The 22,512-nt window shown below is 40.9% G+C and overlaps 1 protein-coding gene across 7 annotated transcripts; it reads right to left on the bottom strand.

Moving 5' to 3' along the window:
- Positions 1-558: 558 nt before the first annotated feature.
- Positions 559-21,465, bottom strand: vps54 (VPS54 subunit of GARP complex). 7 transcript variants are annotated; one of them, XM_005469768.4, is made up of 23 exons: positions 21,331-21,465; positions 16,659-16,833; positions 15,858-16,099; positions 13,526-13,610; positions 11,770-11,804; positions 11,017-11,148; positions 8,927-9,312; positions 8,663-8,789; positions 8,013-8,120; positions 7,839-7,894; positions 7,588-7,684; positions 7,054-7,409; positions 6,093-6,222; positions 5,816-5,997; positions 5,501-5,613; positions 4,677-4,740; positions 4,395-4,500; positions 4,097-4,184; positions 3,862-3,983; positions 3,617-3,697; positions 3,030-3,137; positions 2,859-2,953; positions 559-2,292 (listed from the first exon to the last, which is right to left on the bottom strand). In XM_005469768.4, the coding sequence occupies exons 2-23, from the start codon at positions 16,801-16,803 to the stop codon at positions 2,187-2,189; spliced, it is 2,964 nt and encodes a 987-aa protein (XP_005469825.1). In that variant the 5' UTR covers positions 16,804-16,833; positions 21,331-21,465; the 3' UTR covers positions 559-2,186. The 7 variants fall into 7 exon arrangements, with proteins under 7 accessions (XP_005469825.1, XP_025763403.1, XP_005469826.1 ...); XM_025907618.1 differs by lacking the exon at positions 21,331-21,465 and adding an exon at positions 20,739-20,851 and having other exon boundaries at positions 5,816-5,946; XM_005469769.4 differs by lacking the exon at positions 21,331-21,465 and adding an exon at positions 20,739-20,850 and having other exon boundaries at positions 7,054-7,280.
- Positions 21,466-22,512: the final 1,047 nt, after the last annotated feature.

Genomic DNA, 22,512 nt, shown 5'->3' on the forward strand with positions numbered 1-22,512 from the left:
AATCAAACCATTTGATTCAGCTGTGTTGGAGTAGGGATGCATCTAAAAGCTGCAGGACAGTAGCTCTTGAGGACTGGGATTGGGCACCCCTGGTCTAGAGTAACTGTAGCTCAAAGCTTACTTCAGTGAAAGCAGGCGATACATGATCCAAAAAGCCGATGTGAGAAAGATCTAGTACATCCAGCATTGTCAAACCATCAGTTTTAAGTGTTCTCTATCCTTACTTCAGTAACTCCGCTTGAATCAAATACTTCATGTAAAATCTTTCATATCGATTTGGAAAGTGATAGAAGGGGTCGAAAATCTAATTTTTAAAAAACTTAAGTGGTTTCAAGCCAAAGAGCAGACTGCTGCTGCCTCACAGGAAGTGTTTGATGTGAGTTTTAAGAAAATGAATACAGCTAGAACTGTGCAGAATAGACCGATGTAGTAACACTGGCTAACTGGAAACAATAACACTCTTACATTTGCCTTAACATGTTTTATGAGGCTCAGACAGGAAGTATGCTAGAGCTCTGAAGATGACAATGTGCAACAGATGAACAGACTGACAATAGGTCGCTCCATCATCCTGTTTTATTCACAGCAGGTTTGAAGGAAACAAATTCATTTGGACTCATACACACATGCTCATCAAAACCCCAAAACCCCTCTCACACAGTTTCTCACACACACACACACACACACACACACACACAGTGGTATGGTAGGCACACTGTAGTGGAGAGCTCAGATGTGTCGTCTCTGATAGTCGATCCAAAGTAGGCACTTCTGAAGCAGACAGTGATGATCGTTAATGCTTCTGTTCTCTGCCGAGCCTGATGCTGACCGCTGCAGTCACATCACATTAATCCAACTGCTCGTCACCATATGTACACCATTTATGCCTTCTGATTAGTGTGGGAGTTAAGAACGACTATGGCTGCACATGTTAGATTAATCAATCATTTCAGAAGGGCAAATTATTGCAATGCCAGCTCATTACTTTCATAACAGGAGATTTACCTTGGAAACAAGCTGCTTACAAAAGCCATCACACAGACTAGGAGAGTAGATGAATATTTGCATTTGGGAGTCGAATGGTTCCAAACATCAGCCTGTCAGCCTGTAGTGTTCTTACTGCTGCAGAGACTGATCTGTGACTGCATCTGGACAGGTTGTTTGCTTTGTGTGACAGGAGCTCTCGGCAGCTGAACAGTCAGGAAGAGAAAATCTGATGTCATGAAGAAAACTCTGCTAGCAGAAGGAGGGCAGAGCTGTAAGCACTTGTTACTTTTACCCCTGTGGGGAGTTGTGATACAATATTGCAGCATCAGAAGAAGGTATTCTGGATGATACTTTGCAGGTTTAATCAGATTTTCTCTTCCATCTTCGCAGAAAACTAACAGCTCACACAGATTGGAAGATGCAAAAGTTAACAGCTGATATTCATGCTTCACATCCTGCAAACTCTCTGCATCAGTTTAGCAAGTTCTGTGCCACTGTCAATCATCACAATGACCAGGATCTGACTGGGCTGAAGAAACTGCATGACCAAACTGTCATGGGGGGGGTTAAACCTTTCGAAGTGAATCTTTTCACTATGTCCACATACTGAAGTTAAACCTTTCACTCAGCTACTGTTATTATTATTTTTTTGGAGTACAAAAAAGCAAGCAAATAAACCCAAAAGCAGCTGATCAAAGAGGACTGGAAAAGTGTTAACATGGAACAGGAATCCTGTTGATTTTGAGCGATAAGAATGACCCCTCCCAAGCTCTCCAAGTATGCAAAAAGGTAATCTGCCGAGCATGCAGTGTTGATAAAAATCCAGCTCCAGCAATGCAGACTGCTGGAGGAAAAAGCCTAACACAGTATAGAATGTTTCAGGAGAAAGAAAAATAAATTACCCCCAAATTTCTTAAGAATAATCCACATCCTGCCCTCCCACTAAAACAGTAATAATTTACTTTTTCATTTTCTATTGAATTGCACACACTGCGATGTGGTTGCAACAGTTTTTCACCAGGCGCTGTGTGTTTCTGGACAGTCTCTGAAGCACCGGTATGCTGCTGCTCTTCCAACTTGCATTTTTGGTCCCTTTGGGCCTCTTCCAGCCTCAGCCAGCCCACCATCGGCCCCCGGGGGTCAGGCTCCCACAATTGCTGAGGTAAGGTCAGTTCTGGAGATCCGGATTCCATCCTCCATCACCTCTTGTGCTCCCAGACCTCAACCATGTTCAGGTCGAGCCTCTCGAGGCTCTTCAACCCCTGGACGTTCTCGGTGTAGAACGCCACGTCTACCACCACCAGCCTGCAAACACGAGCCACACCTTACAGCTTTGAAAGTATCAAAGACACGAAGGATGGGGAACAGCTATGCTCTGACAAAAAGCAGTTTTGAATGATGTAGCAATGAAATAAAGGCTTTTCTATTACAACTTTTAAAAATTGCAAATATTTATAATATTTTTGGCTGGCTCCAAAAATGAGTCAGTCACTAATGACTCCAATGATACCCGTTTACAGCCTAGCAGTAATGACTTTGGCACCGTGGCAGCTGTCACTGACAAACACACACACACACCTCTCACCTCCGTTAATTCCAGAACTAATTCACAGAAGTGGAACTCTAAATTTGTGTGTCAGGTTTGGTAAGTACAATTCTAGTACCTTAATATTACTTATGAGCAGATATAAATACATGTCAAGTATTCATGTAATGTTTATAATTCTCTTTCAATAAAATGTGAAACAACGGGGAACACTGACAGGGAAAAGAGGGGTTACTTCTCTTCAGAGCGAAGCAGGAAGTGCTGCTCTGTCATATCAACATACTCCAATCATTAGCTGGTTTTCAGGGCAGTGCTGCACACTTACCCATGCTGCGGTCCTCCATCATTAATAACCCCGAGCCGAGCCAGCTGCCTCTTCAGATGCATTTTGAAACTGGCATTGATCCTCAAAAACAGCATCTGTGCATGGATACACAAGTCTCTGCTCAACAAGCTGTCACAGACACTGTGTAGAGAATACAGAAAGCGATCTCACCTGTGTCTGTTCTTCAGGTAAAAGTTCATAAATGGCTTCGTGCATCTTTGCCATCTGCTTACAGATATTTCTGAAGCAGGCTGAGGGCATCGGAGCCTTCACTTCATACTGAGGACAAAAGGATACGGCTAAGGTCATGTGATTCTGTGCACATTTGGAACACAGCTGGATAAAGTGGGAAACAATTTAAAATACACAGAGCTGAAATATTCTGAGAAAGTGCATTACACATGTCATAAAGTCATAAATTCTGTACTAATAAACGACAGAAAAGAATACCTGACCATCAGGTATACAGTGCAAGTATAATTTAGTAGGTTAGATTAATGGTTATTTGCTTGTTTTATTATCTAATAGCAATGATTCTATTAAGTCTACATTAATTCAATACTATTATTACAGTAAAAAAAAAAAAAAGAAAAAAAAAAAGGGATTAACACAACTGTGGAAATAATTAGGCCTACACAGTGGCCAACTGCCTGAATCTCATTGCAATTGAAAGTCCTCTGTAAATAGAGATTATTTTTATGTTTGCGTAAAACTGAAAACCATTCACAAAGTGTTCTAAAACCCTGCCCTCATCTTACCTTTGATAGAACCTTCTCAAACAGACTGTCCATGATGGCCACCAGCTTAGCAGAGATCTCTGCTATGTGATCGTTGTAGTCCTGCAACACAACAAACAGCCTCAGCAACACAACTAGCATCGAGCTGAAATCTTTGGAGATTTTGTCATGACATTATTTTATTTTTTTTTTAAACTCCTCTCCTAAACCTTTATTTAGCCAGGAAGTCAAGAGGCCACACTTAAAGTGCTCATGCTGAGTGTTACCTTGGTGATGTGATCAAAGTGTCTGAGAACACTGAACTGTTTGGGCTGCAGTTTGGTCTCAAAATGAGCTCTGATGATGGGAATGTAGTGAACCACCAGCTGCAGACAGCGTGAAGCTAATGCTACAACACACACAGTTAACAGTAAAATCAACATTCTCAACTATTAAAAGTTGCTTCACATACTGAAAAAACAGGCCTACTTGTAAGTAGTGTGTGTAGCAGGTGTTATATACCAAGGTTTCTGGTGGTGATGGTCTTGAGGCCAACGATCTGCAAAGCTCCGGCTCCCAGAACCAGCTGGCAGCTCCGAGAGTTGAAGTGCTGCACAAAGACAATCCAAGAAAATTCAGTAAACACCACCACTATAAACCTAAGGCTAGCATACCAGCAGCTCAGAGCTGTGTCAAATGTAAATATTTCAGTGTCGTAATCAAACTGTCTCTAGGCAACAAAGTCTTTTCCTGTTTACTGACTACAACAGGCTGAACTAACGTAGGATCGTGTGATTTGAGTGCTGTTGGGGTTTCTGACCTTGAGGAGGTCTGCCAGACGCGTCAGCATGTCTGTAGAGATGGATGGGATATCATTGACACACTGGCAGTATTCTAAAAAGATCCGGATCAGCAGCAGAACCGTTCTGAAGGAACACAAAGGCTACTCAGAAAATCTTTTAAAATTAAATGTTCACATTTAAAAAACATTTGCTTTGTGTAACTTCCAACTTTAATGACAGCTGTTTTCAATGTGAGGACATCAGAATAATATTTAAAATCATGAAATATGTGATTTCACTTCACCAGTGTTTACACCTACCCAACAACTGCATATTTCTGCCCGTTGACAAGCAGAAACTCTGTAGGTTTCCTGTCATCAGGACCTGGAATGTGAAAACGAATGTTACAAATAATAAAGCTGTTCTTCTTGTGCTGTGATGTTTTTCTGTTACACTGTATGCAAGCTGTGGAACCAAGCCTCAGTGCATCACTGGAAATCTCCAAGCACCTGGAGCCTCTAACAACAACACTGAGCAGTTCTGCTCTACTCCCAGCATCTTAAGTGTAATTTAAGTCTGTCTGCATACATGTTTCTGTTCAAACTGGAGGAGGGGGAGACTGCTGCTGCGGTGAACAGGTTTCATTGTTTTTAACACTCTGTTTCACTACAACTCTTTGTATGTTACAAGTTCGCTCTTCTCTGCGCCTGCTGATAGACCAAGAACAGCACAAGCAATGCAAAGCAGATGCACAACTGCACTTTAACATAAATTCTGCTTCATGTGGTCCGTTAGAAAAATCAATTGCCCAACCCTCACCCAACAGGTCTCATCAGATGACTGCTTCTCAGGGAGTTCTTTCTGCCTACTGTTGCCAAGTGCTGCTTATAGGGGGACTGTCTGATTGTTGGAATTTTCTCTCTAATGTTTTGGGGGTCTTATAAACTCCTTGACTGGACTGAACTGTGAACCTTTACTTCTTTACCCATTTTCTTATTTTACATCCAAAGTCAGCATATATATGCAATGTGTGCGTAGGTTACTCTGTAAGTAGTCAAAACATTTCAGAACTGTATAACTAAAACTACAGAAATTACAAATAAAACCAGGTTAATGAGGCTTTTCAGACGGTGGAGTCTGATACCTGGGATTTTGCGCTCTGGTAGTGATATTCTACCATTAGCAATGGAGTTCACCAGATCCTGAAACTCAGCAGGAACCTCTGCCTGCTTCCAGCGCTCATTATCCAACAGCAGGCTGCAGGGGCACAAAAACAAACTTCAGCACCTACACTGCTACATTACAGGAGTAAGACTGTTTAGCTCTTGGGAAGAATATGAACCAGATACACACTCAAATTCAATCATGAAACTAAATCTTCACCCACTCACTCACACAAACAGTTATCATATTTAAAAGCAAACCTCCTAATCCTGAAAACAATGGTACTGCAGGTTACCTGAGTTTGGTCTTGCGTTCTTCGTGGAAGCGGTGGACGAAGCGGTTGGCCTGGCTCTGCAACGCGCCCCTCAGGGAAACGCTTCGCCTGCCACAGACCTCCTCTGTGTCCCTGACAAATCCCTCCACTGCCTGTGAAAGACAAACGAACTCCGCTGAGGTCAGACGCTCCAGAGATCCATCCTGTTAAACATGAACACAAACACACACTTCAATTACATTTTCAGGTTTATCCTTTTCCATAGAAAACCTCAAATACAGACACCTGTACACCGTACCTTGGCTCTGGCTGTGAGCACTTTGACGCAGCGGTCATGGCTGATGTCGGAAGCCGTGTACATGAGCTCCTGGAGGTTGTTTATCACAAGGTTCAGCTCAAAGTCTGTGGGCATCATGTTCTCACCAGGCCTGAACACAAACACAGTCACTGTTAACAGGCTGAAGAAAAGAGTCACCTCCAACAGATAATAAATGCAGGTTTCACAGCTTTAATTCCTCTGTTATTTTCACTTTTGGTTAAATAATTTTTGTACTTTATCTTGGGCAACAACACTTCTATTTTTGTTTTAAGAGAGCCAGTCTCTACATTTAATAGAGAACTACAGGAGATTATAAGCCACTACAGTCCACATCACTCCGTAAGATCTGCTGCCACTGATTTTCAAGTCCAGTTCTTGTGTAAGTTATGCGTGTTTGCCATTTTTGTAGAATCAACTAAAGAAATGAGAGCATCCTGTGTTTTAGTGATAGGCGACCAGTAACAAAGTATCTAAAATGCAGTCATAACACTAGTTCATCCCTTTTTTTATGCTTGAATAATTCACAGGTCAATGTTACAAACTCACAAACTAAAAGTGTTTTTTCTCAAAGTGTTCTGTACAGGAGCCGAACTGAAAAAGAGTGAAAAAGCAGCCAATGTCTAAAGAAAAGCTCCTTCAGAAAGCCTGGAGAACTACTGCTCAAGACAACTTTAATTGCAAGAAAATCTGTCTCGTTGGAAGGCTCAAGACCTTTGAACAAAACTGTCACTTTATGGTTTGATGCTGTTTTCAGTAAATAAGAAGAGCTGAATTGCAAAAAAAGGAAAATGCAACAGCCATTTAGTCAGATGTCAGTTAGTGGCTATGGAGCAACAGGACTGCAATGACCATGATATTTTTGGTTTCCAAAAAAAAAAAGAAAGAAAGAAAGAAAGAAAGAAAGAAAGAAAGAAAGAAGAAAAACTTAAGAGTGACATACACGAAGCTCTGCTCTCTGCTGGCAGACATTTCTGTGGCCCCAGAGTCACTACTGGCAGTCTCCACCCGGCCCTGCTGGCTCCTAAATCCTGCTGCAGAGCTCTGATCTTGGGCTGCCGGCACTACTCGCTGTTGTTTCTGCTCCTGCTGTTGCTGCTGCTGGGCCTCATTCAAAGCATCGCTGATGAACAGACCTTCATGGGTCAGGTAGGCCAGCTCAGCTTCTCCCTGCAGGAGTGATGGGACTTGAGAAACCTCTTGGCCAGATGGTTCTGAACAGGAGTCGTCCAGTAGACGGGTTTTCTGGTTTGAGTCCAGAACCTCTAGAACCACATTCCTGATCACATTCATAGTGGCCTAGCAAACAGGCGGTTGGGTAATAAGGGGTACAATTAGATTAAGTTTGTTCAATTTACACAGGAAGAATATTTTTACCTGCATCAAATGTTGGATAATGTTTGTGATGTGTGAACCATCTTCTGAAGTCTAGCAGACTAAACATAGGAGCTCTGTACCAGGTGGTGTTTTGACTAACCTTAATTCTCTGCAGGAAGAAAAGAAAGCTCTCAAAGACATTTTTCAGCAGCTCAAACCACTGAGGGAATGTCATCAGACGCATTTGGTCAGCAAGCCTTGAGAAACACAAACGCACACATGTACAGCAAGTCTCCATGAGGTTCAACTTAGACTGATGTTTTCCTTGTTTACAAAGTCAATGTGCTCATTAAACATTCCATAAAATGCTTTAATACAACCAGTGGTATTAATCACATTGTTCCAACTTACTTAACAACGACTTCAACATCAATTTCTTCTATCTGCACAATACTATCTGCCACACACTGGAAACACAAAAAGGTTTCTATTACATGATAAATCGCAGCTGGATCGCTGATATTTAATGCAGCCCTTAGAAACCGATAAAGACTGGACTGTGTCAGGTGGAGTCAGGAGTCACACCTGAGAGACGATTGCCTTGGCCGCTATGATCATCTCATCACTGTAAATATCCAGGAAATCCAGCTTCCGCTGTCGCAGCAGGCCGAACACCAGCGACTCCAGACGCTCCTAAAATCCACAGACAAACGCACCAGAAAATACAGAGTCCTAAAACACTGACATGACCAGGCAGCAGGGTTTCAGAAAGCTGAGATGAATTTAATATGAAACAGAAGAATTCAATCACCTAATCACATTTAAAGATTAAAAACTAATACTGATACTGAGCATGAGCAGAGCTACACAGCTGTATATAATTGTTTCTGTCAGACTATAATAATGACTTGCTGCCACCAGTTACATTACTTAGAATCAGATTCTACATTTTGTTTGATGTAACTGAAACTAAAAGCAAAAGCACATTCAAAATGATAAAGAAATATAATTTAGTCTTTCAATATTAAGCATCACACTGATGACAGGAACAGAAACGTTGATGTTTTGTGTGTGTAGATGTAGCATGAATACTTATATTTATCATGTATACAGAGATGTATGCAAAAGTAAATGACAACCGCACATTCCCCAACAGTGCTCGTTGTCAGTCTTCTTCTAAACATGACCATTCTGAAATCTATTAGACCCTTTGTGTTGAAGGTGATCGTTCAGACCTTCTCCAGAACCTGTGGCTCATCTCTCAGGCTGCAGTTCAGGTCACTGTGAGCGTACATACTGAAGTCCTCCACCATCATCTTATCAATCAGCTTCTCTAGCTCGCACAGCTGGGAGCCCAGATGTCTGAGAGATGCAAACACAGCATTGTACAGCAATATAATAGGATACAGCTGCTCTGTTGACTGCATGTAGAACATCAATTTCAGACATCACGACAAAAACTATCCTAGTCAAAACTGATCCAGTAAACACACTCTCACCTGAAGCTGTGAATTCCCTGCAGCTCTTGCTGGAGCACCTCCTTAGTGGTGGCGATAAGTTCCAGTGCTCCAACAAACTCAGAGGTGGAGAGCAGCAGCTGTACAGTGGGCTGTGTCTGATGCACTGCGGCCATCAGCTTCAGCTTGTTGTGCAGCTTCACGCAGTTGTTGCGAGTCAGGGCGGTGCGGAGAGCCTGGAGAGGTCCCTGGCACATGACCCGGTCCATGGCAGCTGTACGGCCCCGAAGGACGGCCACGGCATGCTGCGTCTCCTGCAGCTGGTCCTGCAGCTCATGCTGTGACGACATAGCGTGGAAAAAAGCTTCGGAACGCAGCGAGATCTGTCGAGCAATGCTCACCTCCACCACATCTAGGTAGTGGCTGAGCTGGAGGAAAAAGAACATCATGTGATTGACTTCTACATATGAAGGTTTCTGGTTTAACTGACCTAAACTAATGACTGATGAGCACAAAAGTGCAAATTAACAACTATACTATTGATGTACTGGAAGAGTTGGAAGAATCCATTAGGATTCTGTTAACTGTAAGCAGTTAATCACATGACACAATGATCAATACTAAACCTCCACTGCGGTTATATTCTACTTGTCAAAAGTTTTGAATATCTTCAGATAACTTCACTGAACAATAACAATATGCATTTCATCCTTAAATATATAACAACAGACGTCTAATTTCTGTGTTTAGATCAAGTGCATCAAATACAATTATAAATAAATTACAATTATCCATCCATCATTTTTCTTAACCTCTCCAGTCAACACCAACCAATGACCTTTTAAAAACCATCTTGCTAACACCTCAAGGTAGTTGGCTTATAGAATGTATCTACAGTAACTTTAATTTCACTCCTCATCAAAAGTGACTGGACCGGTGAGTCTACAACTCCTGCTAGCTTTCCCTAAAATAAAGATTGAACAATATTTTGCTCCCTGGATGTTGTACTTGTATCACCTGTGCCATTACAGAATTTCCTGGAGTGCCACGTGTCTTTCTTGTAAAACTGAGAAAAGCAGAAAATAGCAGATAGACATGCCAGTGTCAGAGTCAAAACCACTGTGTTTGTGGATGTGTAAAATTCAACACAAACAGCAGGGGGCAGGAGCACCATGTCTGTAATATAAGCTGAAAGTCAGTGGAGACAAAATATGAATGTTTTTTCAGTCTTTTCTGACTGTTTTCTTTCACTAGTTTTGCATTTGGATAGGGTCAGCATCACTGCTGGTAGCATGAGGGAGTACCCACACCATAAAGAGGTTGCACAGGTAGTCCAACTCTTCCAGTACATCAATACATTCCATTGCCTGAACATTTGCAACACAGAGCATGGAGGAGCGTCCAGGAGACAGGTAGGAGAGCTGGGCAGGGTAAGCCCTTAACCCATCAGCAGGACCAATATCTGCTCCTTTGTGAAAGGAGGAAGAGCATGAGCACTGCAAGAGCTACAAAATGACCTCCAGCAGGCCACCAGTATGAATGTCTCTGAGCAAACAATCAGACACAAACTTCATGAGTGTGCCTAAATCTATTATGTTTCTGTCTATCCAATGCTGACACAACAGCCTGTCCAGGATCTCAGTGATGCCCTGGTCCAGACATGCGAGGAGACCCTCAAGACACGATTCTTTGTCTCATTTGGAGCATGGCCCAACACTGTCAAACATGCATACAAGCATGTCGGGGCCATACAAACTACTGAGTACAATTTTGAGTTGAGTTGAAATGGAAATAGAATGAAACTAGCTTGCTGCAGCACTTTTTGATTTTCAGCAAATTTTTCAGTGATTTCCTAAATTCAGCCGTCTGCAGGTTGATCATTTTCATTCCCATCAAACAATGGCATCCTTTATTCCTTACACATTTCCCAGTCCATATCAGTACAGATATTCAGCATAATGCTTTTCTCCATTGTGATCTGATGTGTTTTCAAAGGAACATTCTATATAACTGCCTTGAGGTGTTACCAAGATGGTTTCAAAGGAACACTTTGAAAACACATCAGTCCAGGTTTACTCTCGATCTACAGATCGCCCTCTCTGGGTGATCTGAATGTGTTGATGAGAATTTACCTTTTCCTGGAGCAGTTTGGAAGAAGCCCCGTCTCTGCTGCTCTTCCCCCCAGCATTGTTAAAGTGTGACCAGGGAAGGACCATGTTGAAGGTAGCTGGGTCCTCAAGAGCAAAGTCAGGCTTCATGAAAATCTGACAATATAAAGCACAGTGAGAGTGGAGCAGCAAGGTCACTCTGGAGCCTGTTGTCACAATAGTGTCACTATCATGTCTAAGCTAATAAATGAGACATGCTTAGTTGCAAATGTCAAAAGAGTCACAATGTGTTTGAGGGAAAGGTGCTTGTTCCTTTAAGCCAGCGGTGTCCAACTCCAGTCCTCGAGAGCTACTGTCCTGCAGCTTTTAGATGCATCCCTACTCAAACACAGATGAATCAAATGGTTGGATTACCTCTTCAGCATGCCATCAAGTTTGGCAAAGGCCTGATAACAAGCCAATCATTTGATTCAGGTGTGTCAGAACAAGGATGCGTCTAAAAGCTGCAGGACAGTAGCTCTCAAGGACTGGGATTGGGCACCCCTGCTTTAAGCCTTAACAGCCATAACACACATATACAGCAAATAACTCCTAAACCAGTTGTGCTGTTCACGGAATTGCATTATGTGGGCGTGTGGGTGGGGGGGGGGTACTGACTCCACAGCTAAAATAATACATCTGAACCGCATTAGAGCATTGACCACACTGTCAAAGTTAAAGGGAAAGAGAAATCCAAAGAGAATCAGAAAAGAATATAATGCATGTTTGCATAATTACCTTTGGGACTTGCTCCAGCTCAGCTCTGGATTTGTCTGGAATAAGCAACAAAAGCTCTAAATCACTATCAGTTACAGTAGTTATGTTTAAGAGTCAGAATATCCTTTTGTATTGCTCAGCTAATTAAAAGGTATGCATTTGTCACGATAATTACTAATGAGACAAAATATGGTCAGATTAATAAAGTTTAGTTTCTAAGACTGACACTAGAGCAGGGGTCTGCAACCTTTTACACCTAAAGAGCCATTTGGACCCGGTTTCCACGCAAAAGAAAACACTGGGAGCCGCAAATACTTTTTGACATCTAAAATGAAGATAACACTGTATATATTGTTTTTTACCTTTGTGTGAACAACTAAGATGTGTTGCTTATGAAATCCTTGATGTGCTACAGAGAAAATTAAATTATATTTATGTAATCAACACATTTTGAACTCTTAAAGAAATATAACAAAAGCAAAGACACCAACCTGAACTAAAATGATCCATGTAGCAAACAAAAACTGTTGTGAGCCGCCACCCTTATATCTCCTTTGGGCTTTTGGAGCCTTGACCTGACTTTTAAAAAATAATTGGTAAAAAAGCACTATGCTGCTGAAAAATGAAAAATAGATATTTGCAAAATTCTGCCTAAATATGTATTTTACCTGGTTAATGCGTGCGGCGGGGGCGTGGTCTGCAGCGCTGCTGCAGGGGAGGCGGACGCACCTGAGCGGCACCCGCAATCACGCCTCGTTGCCTTAAAGTCTGTGCTCTCTCTGCTGTTGTTGTTGTTGTTGGTGGTGTGTGTCGGGCTGTGAGCTGCGAAGCTACAGCCGGCTGTATGCGTACAGCAACCGTGTGTGAAAAGTGGTCAGTAAAGAGATGCTGAAAAGCGCGTTCATGCAAACATCGTCGGGTCTGCCGTGGTATGTTTACAATGAGACTTCTGCTCCTGAACCTCTGCGCACAGCGTCTGCTAATCGGTGCTGTGCGAAGTCAGTTTACGCAGGACTGTAAGCTGTCATCTGTCGTCTGTGAGGCGTGAGCGGTGTTTGTCTTTAACATAGTTCACGGTGGAGCTGCTGACATAATGTGGATCCGAAGATCCATAATTGGCCTACCTGGGGTTGAAAGTCTCGATAAATGCACGGCGTTTCGGCAGGAATACCGGCTTCCGCGAGTGTGACGCTTATATTGAGCGAGGAAAAAATAATAGAATATAATTTTATATTTATATTTCAATATCACAATAATCTTCCAATTTAGAACTACAAGTTTAAAAGAACTAACATAAATAAAATACACTTCAGCGAAATACTTCTAATTTATTTTCCCAAACCACGCGGAGCCGCACTATAAGGACTAAAGAGCCGCGGGTTGCCAACCCCTGCACTAGAGTGTGCTCTGTACAAACTAAACAATAAAAATAAAAAGATAGGAAACTCGTGAAAAGTGCAGCAAGCAGAGAAATGTGATTATCAAATCAAATTCTGAAATGTGCATTAAACACAAAATATTGTTTTAGAAGCAAATCAAAAGAAAGATAATAAAACCTGTGTGTTAAACTGTAAAAACGCTTAAATCTATTAGAGCCAAGGGTCAGGACCAAACTATGCTCACACACTCTTAATGTGTGGTATAGTCAGACAGTGTATAATGCATACACAGTAGCCTGCATATTTGCATCTGAAGTCATTGTGTGCTGCCAATCTTATCAAGAAAAGAGGATACAGGCAGTCAGAGAGTCCTGCAGCAGCTGGTTAATAATTCATACCGTGGTTGGTGGTGATACTAGAGACAGCGTCGACATCATCTTTGTTGGGGCAGATCGTCTTGCAACGTTCGTGGATTCGTTCCCTCTAAAAATGAAATCATGAAATCCAAAAAGGAAGTTGGATTGATTTTTGGCCCAGCCCTCTCTCTGTAAAGCTGACATGATTGTTACGCAGCAGGAAAAAAAAGGCTTGAGTGAATCACAGAAGTCAAGTTTGATGATACAAACTAACAAAGGTAACAGTTGTGGGTCATTAGAGAAGAACAAAGCAACACACTGAACAAGAAATCAGATGCATTGTGAAACCTGGAGGAGGAAATGAAAACAAAGCTACAATAACATTTCTAAAAACTAGGTGACTCTTACAAGAACAGAAATGCACTGGTTGAAGTGCAAGAGATGTTACACCTCAATCTCACCTCACTCGGTACAGTTCAGAGCTACGTGAAATAAATGGTAAATGGCCTGTATTTGTATAGCGTCTTACTTAGTCCCTAAAGACCCCAAAGCGCTTTACACTACATTCAGTCATCCACCCATTCACACACACATTCACACACTGGTGATGGCAAGCTACATTGTAGCCACAGCTGCTCTGGGGCACACTGACAGAGGCGAGGCTGCCAGACACTGGCACCACCGGGCCCTCTGACCACCACCAGTAGACAACGGGTAAAGTGTCTTGCCCAAGGACACAACGACCGAGACTGTCGGAGCCGGGGCTCGAACCAGCAACTTTCCAATTACAAGAAGAACTGACAACTCTTGTGCCACGATCGCTCCACAAATAAGGTAATAAAAGACTAAATGAGGAACAGAAACTTTCTGTAAGAACTTTTTTTGCCACTTGAGGCATTTTTTTTTTTTAAAGTAGCACAGGCCAAGACAATTTAAGAATTTAAAAACACATAAGAACTTTAAAACCTACTGTATATTATTTTCATTATTTTAATTGTTTGTAGAATGTTTGTTGACAACATTAAAGCATCAGCTGCATTTCAAGACATCTATTCTACTTGAAACATGACAGCCAGTAAAGGAAAGTTATAGCCAATACATTAAGGTGTGTTTGTACTGTATCGAGACTGGACTCCCTTTAAAACTTTTGAATCTTGAATACAAACGTACAGCTGCTGTCTTAAACATAAAGACATTCCTCACTGGGGCTGGGTTAACGATGAACGTAAGACTATCTCAATATACCATTTTTACTCTCTGGATTTGCCTTGGTTACCAGTTAACTTCTGTAAATCAAACCCTACTTTACTATTAAAAAAATAAATTACTATCAGTAACCATGTATGTTACTGTTCATATCTATACATAACTGCAGTTGTCATGTTTCCTCCAGTAGAAGCTATCAGTTAGAACTAATGTAGCTTAACTGTGAAGCAAAACAAGAACAGCAAATCTCAGCCAAATGCCAGAGTAACACAACCATTCTGATAAGTAACTCTGTCAACAAATGAGTTCATGTACAAGAAAAAAAAAAAAGAAAAATCAACATGAAAACCTCTGACTGGTTAAAGTGAAAATCACATATTTAACATACAGACTTAGACATATCTTTCCATCACAACACTTTTGGCATCAGTACTTCTATTGCTTTTTAATTTAGTAAACTCTGATAAGAAATGCAAATGTCTCCACTATTCAGGCTGTTTGAATTCCTGAGATTTAAAAAAAAAAAAAAAGCAGTTCAGGTCCAGCTTTATTCGGACATTTTCTTCTTCTATAATGCCACCTTTGTTCTAAATGGTGGGAAAAAACAGCAGCTGCTCGTCAGCGGGAGACAGGAATATCACAGTTGCATTGTTTGCACAAGATCCATGTAATATAAGACCATAATAAGTATAATGAAAGTGGCATAGCCAGAACACACATTCAAAAGCAGGCTTTAAACGTAAAAACCTCACAGATGAGGCTATATGCAAGTTAAATTTGAAATAACCCAAGATTTCTTAAACTAGACAAGTTCTTAGTTAACAGATGCATTTCAAGACTTCTACTTTACATGTCCTGAGCAAAAAAAGAAAGAGTCTACAAGGTGAAACTGCCTCAGATTTTCGACACACCCAAAACAAGAGAAATGTAGAATCTTTCTCAGGAACCCCAAAAGTTTGATTCTAGGGTTTTCACAAGGAGAAACGTTTCATCACTCATCTAAGTGACTTCTTCAGTCTTGGCTGACTGCAGGTTTTCCCAACCTTATGCATCAAGACCTTCTCAAGAACAAAAATATCCTAATAGCATCTTTAACATTGACTCCACACACATCTGTGGACTTGTCAACAAATCATAAATGCCCTTAATAATTTGCTCTAGGTATTACCTGAGTCATCTCTTGCACGTAGGGCTCAAAGTGCTCCTTGGTGATGTTGGGGAGGCAAAATGAGGGCATCACCTCCGTCTCTGTGAAGTCCAGCCCCCACGTTTTAGTGAAAAAGTCAGATTCCCTTTTGGCGAGCCGAGGGTCATTCAGTGCAGCAGGGAGGTTGACCTTCGAGCTATAAACTGTCCATCGGTCGTGCTCCGCCACCACAGATGGGCCATTACACAGGCCCTGCCCCTCACCTGCAGGACCACATAGAAATAAAGCCAGTGCTTTCATTTTCTGCAGAGAACAACAACTCATAATTTAAGCATTTGGCCTGCCATGGTTTCTTGGTTTTGTTTCCATGTTCCTGAACTTCAATCACAGCTGTGCTTAGGTGGCCCAGGTGAATGCAACAAACAGCAACATCACAAGCACAGCAGTAAATCAATGCACAATATATTTAGATAAAAACTGCAAGATGCTGTTTTCTCCTGCAATGTCACAAATTTGTCTATTTAAAGTTCATTTGTGTTCAATATGACAATGTGAAAGAAAGAGTGGGCTTTAGAGAGCCAGTATGTAAATAAAAATATATACTTAAAAAAAATATTATCATCACTGTTTATGCTTGTATGTAAACTTTAAATGACTGATGACCCTTAGCTCAGATGTATAGATGAACATCTAGATTTTCAACACCTTTTATAGACAATTTTCACTGTCTAACTGCAAAATATGTATACTTCCTGGTTATGTTCTACTGCTAAAAATGATGCCTATGCATGCCATTACACGGAAGTCAGTCATTCTTTCTACCAGTAGGCTCCTTCGGGCAGACGTCAGGCAAGGAGCGGATATGCCGGTAGCGAGGTGGAGAAGGATCTCGTTCCTTGTGATAGATCCCATCTCGGCCTCCGCTGCTGGGACGAGGCACTGGGGAGGAGCTGTGACTGGAGGCCATGTCATTGGGACGTGCCTCCCAGCAGGCTAGCTAGAAAAATAAACAAATGATGAAAACAGGGCTAGCATTAGATAGAGAAATCATAACCAGCACTATCAACTCCAAATCAGCAAAGTTCCAAACAAGCTATGTGGTCCAGCTCTCTTACTTTACCCAATCTGTAAAGAGTCACAGATGTTTTCGCTTTTAACATCGTAATCTTGTACGATGTTAAAAGCATATAGTTTGTTCTGGGGGGGGGGGGGGTGAAAGCCTCAATAATTTCATAAAGTCACAGCGCATTGAGGGTTTTTTTTAATAAATAGTAATAGTGAGTCTTTGGGAACCACTGTTAGTAGTGGATGGTTCCTCACTTGGTGTTAAAAAATACAAATGTGCTGTTTGGTGGTAATGAAATTACATGTCACCTATTGCAATGGTGTGGTTTACCCAAGTGTAATGGAGCTCTACGAGTAACATATAAAGTGTACATCATCAGATGTAAAAATATAAAACAAAACAAACCATCATTTAAACCCACTTTTCTACATTCTCATTCAAACTAATTTATTCAGTCTATACTGAATTTGTGTGCATAAAATCAACCACCTGTAACTTAATATTGCTGATAGATATGTTCACCGAGCAAACAGGAGTCGCTATAGCAGGTATTATGTTTCTCTAGGGCTTGACCGAGATTTTTTATATGTTTTTAATTTACTTTGTTCTTCATGAGGTTTTGAAGTATTTACCAAAAATGGCCCAAAAACAGCTACAGTGCAGCTAACTTTCACAAGACTGAATATAAAACACCTGAATGTAGTTTGGAGCATTTGATCAAACAAACTAATTTTTAATTTTCTTTCTTTCTCCAATTTTTCTTATAGACATTTCTTCCTATTTTACAGACCTGACAAGGGAAATTTCTTGGGAAACTCCAAATAAACTTTGTAGTTTTTCGGATAATCCTCTTTAGCTCCTTCACTCTTCCTTGCTGTGATCAAACTTGCCTTTACAGCTTCATCTCTATTAGATTTAGTCTAGGTTAAGATATTTTGCTGTAGGTGCATGAGCTGTATCAAGTCAGGGACTTTCTGAAGTCTCTTCTCCCCGTCTCCCTCTCTCTGCAGGTTTGTGGTTTCAAAATGATGATTTCTTGAAATTGGCAGCTTTTAGTATCAAGTCTTCCCCTTCTGTTGTACGCCATTCGTGACAGCAACAATACATTAAAAAAAAATTATTGGTGGCTGAATCTAATTAACCTTTGAATTTGAGTGTTTTTAGACCCATTGCCACAGTCTGCCTTTACAAACTTTTGTGAAAGAATGAATCACTCTAACAAGCTCAGAAAATTCAAGTGTGGTACTGCAAGAGGAGGCATCCTAGTCTAAGTCTTCCCTCCTAGATATGATCAACTGTGGGGGTATTGTAGGGGATGTTATTGCAAAGTGGAAGCGTTTAGGAATCACAGCAGCTCAGCCTCAAAGTAGCAGACTGTATAAAGTTATACTGTGATTGCTAAGTGTTGAAGTGCATAATGTGTAAAAGTTGCCAATCTTCTGCTGGCTCAGTAAATGCTGAGTGGCATGGGTTTCAATGGCTGAGCAACTCTTGTATGTGTAATGTGTTGGTGTTCCTTTAGTTTTGCCATAAAGTCTTTTACACATTCATCTAACCAGCAAAAGATCCCAAGTTTGATCATGGGACAAGACACAAACCTCTTAATGGTTGCGTCAGGAAGAACATCCAGTACAAAAAAAATACCTGCTATAGCGACCCCTTGCTGCAGCTGTAGAGTATTGACTGGTGCAGCTTTCAACAGTGCTGCATTAAATCTAAAAAGAGTTCTATCAACCTCCAGTCAGTAAGCTTACATACATCTGCAACGTGTTGAAAGTGCGCTCAGGTGTGCTTAAATTCTTTAAAAGTTGATGCAGACATTTTCTGCAGCATCTGTAGCGCAAAATGCAAGCTGACAAAAAGCTGACCAAGGCGGCAACACCTGATCAAACACAAAATACATCTGAACTTTGACCACATTTCATATTTGATGCTCTGCTGATTCAACTGGAAAAAGTACCTAGCTCCACCTGCCTGAGCCAATAGACTTGTGCTGCTTTTTGGCCGTCTTACAATTGTTATACAAGGAGAAACTACCTATAGGGTCAAAAGGTTTTGTGTACCACCCTGTAAAATGCTTTAACTACTGTAGAAGCAGACATTTTAACATGAGTTACATTACTGTCTTTTGGACCAAAGCTCACATGGCCATGGAAGAACTGCATTTTTAGAATTTTATCTTGGCTCCATTTTACAGCCCTGGTGGTTAACAACTGAAAGAAAACTGCTGGTTAAATGGCAGCTGTAAACCAATGATATGTGGCTGTGCTAACAGTCAGTTGTAATCTGACTGCTCAAACTGTGGAGGTGTATGACCCTCTGCTGTTAATCCCATCACACAAATGAGAGGATTACAGATCTGCGCGCTCCCCATTATTATCAGAACTGTTTTTGGCTCCTTCATATTGGTTTTACATTTTAAAAAATGTTTTCAAAATATTAAGAACCATCTTAACACATAAAACTTCAGACTTGTCACAGATTCAAGCTCTCACAACCATCTTGGATCCTTGGTCCGTCAATTTTCTACCACCCACTGCAACTGCATGGAGCTAAAAATAGGAATGATTGTCCGATTCATCTTTTTGAAGACAGACTGCTTTGAAGGAATGGCAGTAATATGGTTTGCCAGAGATTAAAATAAGTATCATTTGAATTTATTTATGCAGGTACATCAGGTATATAAACTGGCTAGTTCTTCACTATATGACATATAAGACATGTCAAGCAGTAACACTGAATCCCAACCATAAAAGAAAAAAAAAAAACAAGCACGAGCAGCTTATAACACCTTCCTCATTTATTTTCATTTGCCCCTCGTAGACAACCGTTGTAAAATACTCAAAACCAATAAATCCTCAGCAAATTACAGTAAAACAGGAGCATAACTGCACAGAGATGTTCTTGCTAAGATCATAAAAGCTCAGTTATATTTCTATGTTGACATGTTAAGGCCTGAATCAGTAATTTTTCTTTTTTCAAGGAATACTTGTTAAACAAAAAACTGTGCGCCATCATATATTAGGATCTTATTAATTAATCGAGCTTTTAATCCTTATCTCAGTATCAGCAAAAGTGAAAGTACAATACCAAGGGCAGCCGCTGTACTGAACTCGATTCCACTTGTTTCCATCACATTATAGTCTACTCAGCGAGAACTGATTATTTTCAGGCATAAACGTTGCCTTGTAATGTAAATCAGCAACCCTAATATATTCCGGAAATGCCAAGTGCCAAGAAATAAACATGGCCGTAAATTTCCTCACCGAATAACACATCTCGTGATTATTTTTGAGCTGAGAAAAAACAGCTGTCACTTGTACTCATTTAATGTTTGATATTAAAATGTTTATGCTTTCGCCTGTCATCGTTGCTGTGCCTCCCATCGGGACAAGTAGATGTAACAGAAGCTATGCAGCTAGCCTTAGCCTAGCTACAGTGCACGCATTGCCAGCAGGTGTTTGCATTACAACCGTTCATGCTGACAGTGAAGTCAATGCCTAACAGCAACATGAAACACACAAAACTAATTGCAGTTTTGTTGTCAGTGGCTGATGTGGCGCAGAATATTCGCGGCCTTAGCTACATGCTAGAGCTAACGCTACAGCTAATGTTGTCAACGGCAGTTACACGTAGACTGGCCAATGCTAGCAAGTTAGCCGGATACAACTACCCCAAAAGGCGACATAAAAACACCAAAGAAAGCCAGGAATGACAGGGGACCAAGAGGCTTCATTTGGACACCTACCTGTCATGTAAAATAAAGCGGACGGTGTGTCTTTTCTTCATAATCACAGTAGCACTAAAGGAAACGAGGGGAAAACAATAGGACTCACAGCAGTTAATACCGGTATACGGACCATCATGCACTGCCGGAAAGAGGAACGAACATCAACGTCAGGTTCTTTATTTGCCTTATTGCAAGTTTCAGTCTTGAAAGCTCGCTGCTGCCCCCTGCTAACTAAAGCTGAATCGGTCCGTATCAATGTTATTGGTCCATATACAAGAGACAACAAAGTGCGCACTCACCGGCCACTTTTTTTTAGATACAGCTGTTAAACTGTTAAATATAAATATAAATATAGCAGATCTAATATAGCAGCAACTCAGCATTTTGTCATGTAGACATTGTCAAGACGAACTGCTGTTCAAATTGAGTATCAGAACGGGCAACGAAAGGTGATTTAAGTGATTTTGAAGCAGGGTTTAACGAAACTGCAAAACTAGGGTTGCCAACCGTCCCTTGAAAAACGGAATCGTCCCGTATTGAGCTGAAAAGGGACGCACTTTGTCCCGTAATACAGTGAGAATCAAAAGTAGTCTATAACTTTTAATGGAATTAACGCTTTGTTTGAAAACTTAATTCCCAGCCCCTCTCCTGCTTTGTGACCAATGAGCTGACAGCACACTTATGACAATTCAGATTACCTCTCATTGGTCGAGGAAAGGTCGCTTGCGGAGAAAATACCGGAAGGCAACAGATGACCACAACAAGAAGCATGGCCAACAGGGAAACAAACGCTGACACTGCGGTGCAAGTAGTGATGGATAGATGAGGCCTCGTGAAGCGTTTCAGCACATTCCCCAAACTGTATCGATACTGTGTCGACAGTGTTGCTGTTTTGCTCCATACTGACACCTGCTGGACCTTAAATATCATTGCAGGCAACTTACTTGAGACTCGGACACTGATTCAATGACCTAGTTATATTATACTTTTATACTTGTATACACTGTAAGTTATTGTACTTTCCATGGAATCATTTTATATGTTTTACATTGCAAATAGTGTAGACATCTTTAGTCATCTGAGTCAATTTAAATGTAATTGCCTCAGACTTTATTATAAATTTCCTTTCAGAAAAATAAGTTTATCCAATGTTTTTGCATTCAGTCTATTGCGGGGTTTTTTGACACCATTTCCCCAGCTTTGGAAAACTCAGAGGCACAGATGAAGCTGGGGTACACAAAAACTGTAAAGCCAGGTGGAAAAGGTTCTGATAACGTCTTCCTATTCCCCCAGTACGTTAAAGGATCCTCTGATCTTGGAATGTTTCTCTCCACAATACTAAGGGGTTGACAGTCCTTTATAATAAAATTCAGGACTGCCTGGCCCAGAACAGTCTTCCTAGATGCTTGATTTGAAAATAATAAAACACATATTGAAAAAAAAAAAAAAAAAGATGATAAAGCTGTTCAGTGTCAATATAGGCCTACCTGTGTTCATTCTCGGTGTGTTTGTCTCCTCATTTTCATGTTTGTCTCTGTAATGCCTAAACACTGGGGAGGTGCTTTTGTTTGTGTAAGAAAGCTCCACAGAACAGATGCAACATTTAACCTGCACAAAATGAAATAAATAATTTACACTGCAAGTCACATTGCTGGTTTTCCTATTCTGATAGATTACACTGAAACAAAGACAGACGAACTATTTGCAGTTAAAAGTTAAAAATGATCCCACACAGCAGAAACATTTCTTTTTCTTTCGGGCTCCATTTTGTTATGGAGAGATGTGTATTTTTATTTATCTTTGCGAGAGTAATTTTGTGGGGGTCTTTGGTGGCCTCATTCCGTTGGCAGATGCGGTACCTTTTAGACACAGTTTGGCGC

This window comes from Oreochromis niloticus, linkage group LG6 (genome assembly GCF_001858045.2).
Source record: "Oreochromis niloticus isolate F11D_XX linkage group LG6, O_niloticus_UMD_NMBU, whole genome shotgun sequence".
Lineage (NCBI taxonomy): Eukaryota > Metazoa > Chordata > Actinopteri > Cichliformes > Cichlidae > Oreochromis > Oreochromis niloticus.

Bases quoted from the DNA above. Each gene is read 5' to 3' on its own strand.
- vps54 (XM_005469765.4), bottom strand. From the start codon at position 20,768: ATGATGGTCCGTATACCGGTATTAACTGCT. The intron at 6,223-7,053 runs GTATGTCACTCT...GTTTGTGTTCAG, and splicing joins AGCAGAGAGCAGAGCTTCGT to GCCTGGTGAGAACATGATGC. The intron at 5,614-5,815 runs GTAACCTGCAGT...GTGCCCCTGCAG, and splicing joins GAACGCAAGACCAAACTCAG to CCTGCTGTTGGATAATGAGC.